The sequence below is a fragment of the Azolla caroliniana genome, unplaced genomic scaffold, assembly GCF_043228905.1.
Source record: "Azolla caroliniana isolate FFs.n. ecotype wild unplaced genomic scaffold, voAzoCaro1.0.p SCAF_9, whole genome shotgun sequence".
Taxonomy (NCBI): Eukaryota; Viridiplantae; Streptophyta; class Polypodiopsida; order Salviniales; family Salviniaceae; genus Azolla; species Azolla caroliniana.
The window spans coordinates 16,811,197-16,818,092 of NW_028230444.1; the positions used below are offsets into that span (position 1 = coordinate 16,811,197).

The window sequence follows — 6,896 nt, forward strand, 5'->3', positions numbered from 1 at the left end:
GTTGACTAGAAGCTATGGTTGGGGTACCTTTTACATTGGGGCCACGGGCCACATCCACATCGAAACCCTTTGACCCCCCGCTTCTCTTCGAGAGACTTGGATGGAAATGAAATTAGGCCTAGTATAACATCATTTTCATTGTAGAACATTTTTGTAATTTTATTTTACTAGAACTATTTAGCTTAAAACTCTATTTTTATTTTTATTTTTTACTTTCAATGAATGGGTAAATATCCCATTTTTTGTTGTGAACCATTTGTCTCATGGGCCAATTTTGGCCTTAGAAGACGTTAATATATCTTTCTTTCTTTCTTTCTTTTCTCTATTTTCTTTATTTCTTTCTTTTCTTTTCTTTTTACGAAACATGGTCAAGACGATTAGCTATAAACACAATAGTTCATGATGGACTCACCGCTTGTAGCTTTATAAGGTTACTTACATTTCTCTCTCATGACTTAGACTCTTTAAGGAGGGGAATATATTCAGGAATATCAAACCATCGATTAGAGTCAACTGGAAATTGGGATAACAATAATTAGTGTGATTATGAAAGCTAGAGTGATTAATTGGAGATTAATTTGTGTGATTATGAATGCTAGAGTGATTAACTCACTATTAGTGTCGAGTGATTATTATTCTAATCCCTCGACAGGCGTACCAAATATGTATGTATGTATTTAGCTCATCACATTCACATGAAATGATCAAACAAATTACATGAAAAATGATCAAACAAATTACATGCTTAACTACTACTATTAGGAGAGAGAGAGAGAGAGAGAGAGAGAGACTTTTTCACCCACAATCCAAAGTACTCATTTTTTGAAGAACCACAAAAACAGAGGGGGTCACCAATACACTTAAAAAATCTTTCATTTGATCCAACAGAAAGTGAGAAGAAGAAGAAGAAGAAGAAGAAGAAAAGTGATGGGCGATTCTGAGGAGATCATCCATCTCTACAGCTACTGGAGGAGCTCCTGCTCTTGGAGGGTCAGGATCGCTCTTTCTTTCAAAGGTTTTCTTCTTCTTTTTCCCTCCCCCTTTTTCCTCTCCTTTCCTTCTCTCTCTCTCTCTAATCTCTGTTCTATCCCTAGACCTCTGTTTTAGGTAATTATGATAAACAAATGATGGTGACAGTTTTTGATACATGATACTTCATGCTTCTGATGATACACAATCCCTGATGATGATGCCGACAATACATGGTACACGGTGATAATATATGGTATCGTGGGTGATGGGATGATGATTCTGCCATTGTTTTATATTTGGAAATGAGCAAAAGATTTAGCATGTATGATGGTTTTTTTCATCTAATTTTTCTACAGGGGAGATGATTATGTGACTATTCTAAATTTAAATGCTAAAAATATATTCAAGCTGGTAGTTTTCTGATGGTAGAATTTGTTATTTTCCAGGAATTCCATACGAATACAAATCTGTAAATCTTTTGAAAGGAGATCAATTTAGTGAAGGTTGGTGTGCATACAATTTACGATTCTTCTAATTTTTTTGCATGCGCATGTGTGTGCTATCCTTGCAGAGACTATTTTTAACAGGCGCAATGCTATTCTTGCTTTTACTTCACAGATTTCAAAAAACTGAATCCATTTTGCACTGTACCAGTTTTAGTGGACAATGGCTTTGTGCTTGCAGATTCATATGCCATCTTAGAGGTAGTATAATTGCTAAAGTGTTAAGAGATAGATAGATTTGATCTTTTCACAAGCTCAGAAGTATATGGATGATACATTTCTTGTTTCATGGAAAAAAATAGAAGATTAATGTTTCACCTACATAACTGATTAGTAGTTATTCTTAAAAATGCATAGCTTATCTGAGTTAAACAGAATTAGCAAATGAGATCATTTGCTTGATGGATGGGTATGTTACAATGATATATCAAATGCGTGGAACAAGAAATATCATATGATTATGTAATGTAGATATTGTACTTGGATTCTACAGAAGTTGAATGGGTTATGAAACTTTTTCTGATTGATTCTTGGTTAAAAAACCATGCGGACAAATGTAGATCTATATTGAGGACTTTTGAGCTCACTCGATATCCTTTTCTACCATTGGGAATACACCTAATTCACCTTTTGGAGCCATCACCGTCACATAAAGTTATTGCTTAGGTAACTTAAGTGTAGGGGGAAGAATTTTTACCAGCGATTTGGTAATTGAATTCGTTCCATTTTTCCTCTCCCCGTTGCTGAAGAAACCTTAGGCCCTCTGAAATTTATGTATGGACCTCCCTGAGGTAGTTTCAATGATTGTTGAATAATCTTAATAAAGAAGAAAATCTTGACTGCATATCCACGTAGGAACGGTGTTGCCAAGATAACATTCTCATCTAACCCTTTTAACCAATCAATTTGACCGCGAAGAGCAGTATTAGCTAGTACTCTAGTAGTTCTTGAAGATTTGCAATTGCTAGGCATAGGAGAAATGCTACCTTTAATTGAATGGAGGCATAATGTGTCGTGAAACTAAAAACAGATGAAGGAAGTTCCATATGAATGTATGGTTTGTGAGGATATATGTTTATATAACTCTGACTTATCATCTTTCTTAATTGACAGTATCTTGAAGACAAATTTCCAGAGCCATCCTTGTTTCCAGATGATAAAAAGAAGAAGGCAGTTGTACGCCAGGTGTGATGGATATCCTCGTATTAAAGTAACATGATCAATAGTTGGTGCTGATTGAAGATGCATTTCTTCTTTTATGATATTTTTATATGGAAGTGATATACGCAATTGTTTCGTTTTACTTTAATGAAGCACTTTATGTGATATGATTGTACACACCAGAAACATCCATTTTCTTGGATTCAGAACCAAAGTGCAATTATTTGGCTCTATTTCCAGTTTTTAAGTTCCTTTGATATTAAGCTTTTTCCTTTACATAATCTCTTTGTTTTCTCTCTCTAAGCTTTCTCTGTGCTGGTCTATTTCAAAAATGGTTTTAACTTATTCATGCAAATTTGTATGAACTATTGCCTGTAAATTTTAATATAAGCTTGTGTAGTTTCATTGTAGTTAATCCAGTACCCTCGTTTTTTTCTCTCTTCAGGATGCCAACCTATCTCGATTTTGTTTTACATATTAATGTAAACTTGATGAACAACTTTCCTAAGTACTAATACATGCATGTGAAATTTTCTTGAATTGTAATTAACCTAAAACCCTTTCATGTCAACAGGTGGTTAACCATATTGTTTCTTCAATTCAACCTTTACAAAATCTCTCAGTTTTGGTATGTGCTCTCCTTTTTATGAGGGTGCACCATTCTTTTTGTGTTGTTTTAGAATCATATCAAATATTCCAATGTATGTGTGTGTGTAGAATAAAGTCGAAGAAATGCTTGGGCCGGATGAGAAAATAAAATGGGCACGTTACTACATCGAGAATGGATTTAGTGGTTTAGAGAAACTACTTCATGGAAATGCTGGCAAATATTGCTTTGGTGATGATTTCACAATGGTATTATACACTTTGAGTCTCTACTCAATTTGTTCTTATTATTATCCAAAGTAGTTTTCTTCATCCTGTTTTTCAGCCTCCAAAGTTTGAATCTACACAAAACTTCTATATCATACTATAGTAGCTCATCTTCTATTTTCTCTCTTCTCAAAAGATTGATTTAATTACAGTTGACAGTTTTGTTGGTTCATACAGGCTGATGTCGTTCTTGTTGGTCAACTTGGTAATGCGGCTCGATTTCAAGTTGACATGGTAATATCTGCAAACCATTCTGGTTTCGAGATGAGTTCGTCTGGGTTAGAGATTTTTGTAATTGAACATGTTATATTTTTAGTTTTGTAATGGCCAAGAACTGATCATAGAATGATGAAAAATGAGGGTTTTGAATGCTGTTTTTTTTATAGACTCAAAACCTGTCTTTAATTAAGTGTGCAGTTACATGTTAAAGAGGTCCATTTGTTAGGGTGCCTCATTAGGCAGGGCATTATAGGTGCCTGCCCATTCATCCTGATGTCTTGAAGTGGTATGAACTTGACAATAGTAATTATGACTGCTTTAGATATAATTTAATGTCTTCTGATAGATATCCAAGTGTGACGTGTCCATGATAATAACATGTTGGTATGTATATATCTGCAGAAAAATATACATATAACAACTAAATCTTTTCACAAAATTATATACACATGCACTTATGTTTGAAGAGAGCTAGATTTGACTTTCTTTGTGTTATTTGGCAGACAAAATTCCCAACATTGAAAAGGATTGGAGAATCCTTACATGCTCTACCGTTTGTTGAAGCAGCTTCACCAGAGAAGCAACCAGATGCGATAGTTTAAACGTCGCCTATGTGGATAATAATATTACATGCAAAATACCAGACCTACTATATTGTAGGTGGGTGCGATTGACAGCAGAACTTACTATGTGAAAGTCATTGCAAAGGTATGAAATCTAGCATCTACCTGCAATGATTTCCAGAGAGTGATTACATATCTCTGGTTTATATTTGAATAAGAGCCTGCATCAACGGTCAATGAGCTTTCAATAATTGACCAATGTTTGCAATGATGTTTTGCATCATCTATGTTCTTGCATATACTAAGTGCTGAAAATTCATGATAACACTTTATTCTTGATGGGTATACAACATGCAACATATAGATCTTGTTTCAACCGTGTAAATAATAAAGTGTATAGTTTCACAAACTGTATTATATGAAATCTTTTTCAATGTGGACGAGTGCCGTTTAACTTCATGTCCCAGACAATGGTCACTTATTGTGCCTAAATCGGACTATGAGGTTCATTAAAATACAATGAAGTTGTGATATTAAGGGGAGACAGAACAAGTATCCTATGCTTGATCGCACAACCGAAATGACCCACAATTTATATGCATGGGAGACCAATAACACGATGATAAATTGTTCACGCGATTCATCCAAATGTTTAAGATTTTTATGTGATGCTGTAGCTAGAAGAGATGGAATCAAGCATAAAGACTTATCGAATAAGTTCTTGAGATAGAAATGAATGTTGGAAACTAGAGCTTGATAGATTGAATGTTTGACGAGTGGAGCACGTAGGTCGAATAAGTTGAGATAAATGAATGTTGGAAACTAGAGCTTGATAGATGGAACTTTTGATAAACTCTTCATGTGATTCATCCAAATGTTTAAGATTTTTATGTGATGCTGTAGCTAGAAGAGATGGAATCAAGCATAAAGACTTATCAAATAAATTCTTGAGATAGGAATGAATGTTGGAAACTATAGTTTGCCAAATTGAATGTTTGATGAGTGGAGCACGTAGATCGAATAAGTTGAGATAAATGAATGCTGGAAACTAGAGCTTGATAGATGGAACTTTTGATGAATGGAGCATGTAGATTGACTGTACACGGAATCAAGCTATATATGAACGAGCCGAGAGTGACAACATGTGTGTGTGTGTGTGTGTGTGTGTGTGTGTGTGTGTGAGAGAGAGAGAGAGAGAGAGACAAGGACTAGGGTCTGGCTCTTGTTTCTTTTGCACCGTTCCATTGGACGATAGTACACATAGGTTCATTAAATGTCTATAGTGTGTACCATTTGAAAGTACTTATCAGACATTTGACAAGTTTTAGCCCGATGTTGTTTGAGACCTCAACAATGGGTTTTTTCTCAATATATTCAAAATGGTTCAAATGATGAGATAGACATATTGTTCCAATTTTTACATTATTGGAGACTTCAAATGAATTCGTCAAGTAACTTCAAAACATATTTTGACTGCGGCATAACAATAAACCTATCTTTCTAGTGAAACTAAAAGCCTAAATAGTAATGTAATACTCCCATGTCATTCATAGTTTAACTTACATACAAAATTTTCTTTCCCGTTTATTTCAAATCCTCGAGGTTGATACATAAACCTCATGCAAGTCTCCATTTAGAAAAGCAGTTTTAATGTCTAACTGATGAATTCTCCAACCAAAATGAACGACCACGCATCTCACAATGCTCATGGGTAAAAGCATGAGAATGGAAACACTATTATAGCTAATTAACTATTTGTTTAACTAATTTTTCGTGGGGAAATCATACTTTGATCATTTATGAAATTTTGCAGAGTTATTACTCAAAAGTTTGCTTTATTACATGTCATTTATTATGGTAAATAGGTAATTTATGGGAACACTCAAAATTTTGAACTTTGGTTTCTAACGTAGTGGAACCTAGGGAACAATGCCCTCATCTAAACTCAACTTGGATGTCAGCAAAGTCCTGCTAATCCTGAGTTTGAGTCCAAAATCGAAATAGATGGAGTACTCTAAGCATGAACGTAGACGAAGCTCCCGCAACAACACAAAAACTCTGATATTGACATTACACCTTCAAAGCACCAACACACCACCATTTCGATCCTCGTCCATGTATGTATCAGTTACACATTACATGCATTAAAAAAATATAAAAAAATCCTTTCTAATAGCTGTAATTGTCTTGCTTGTTCATCTTTTATAAAAAACGATTAGGGCGAAGTTGTTGGAGTCCCAAACAAGGATGTCTCGAAGATCGGGGTGTAGCAGCATGTGTGTTTCTGATTGACAAAAATTCTGATTAGGGTTGAGTTCATACATATTTCAGATTAGGGTTTCTGATTTCTTTAAGCAGTTTATTTCTGATTACGATTGAAAATTTCAGATTTAGGGTTAAAATTTTGCACCAATTCACATTCTAATTTCAATGGTTGTGTGTCTACAAACTTCCCCCAAACTTGATTTAGGATTTTGATGCATGTGCTTGATTTTTTATTTTTTATTCTTCCCTACCAATTATGATTCTAAATACACATGTCCCAGTAGAGCAAAGGTAACATGGATTGATTTTTTATTTCAGGTGGCTTGTTCCTCCATATCCT

The 6,896-nt window shown here is 34.6% G+C and overlaps 1 protein-coding gene across 1 annotated transcript; it reads left to right on the forward strand.

The window, feature by feature from the left end:
* Window positions 1-822: 822 nt before the first annotated feature.
* Window positions 823-4,628, forward strand: LOC147860270 (glutathione S-transferase 2-like). The gene is made up of 8 exons (XM_087325077.1): window positions 823-1,015; window positions 1,419-1,475; window positions 1,591-1,676; window positions 2,589-2,660; window positions 3,211-3,264; window positions 3,354-3,491; window positions 3,687-3,743; window positions 4,232-4,628. Exons 1-8 carry the CDS (start codon window positions 928-930, stop codon window positions 4,328-4,330), a joined length of 651 nt encoding a protein of 216 aa, XP_087181203.1. The 5' UTR covers window positions 823-927; the 3' UTR covers window positions 4,331-4,628.
* The last annotated feature ends 2,268 nt before the right edge of the window (window positions 4,629-6,896 follow it).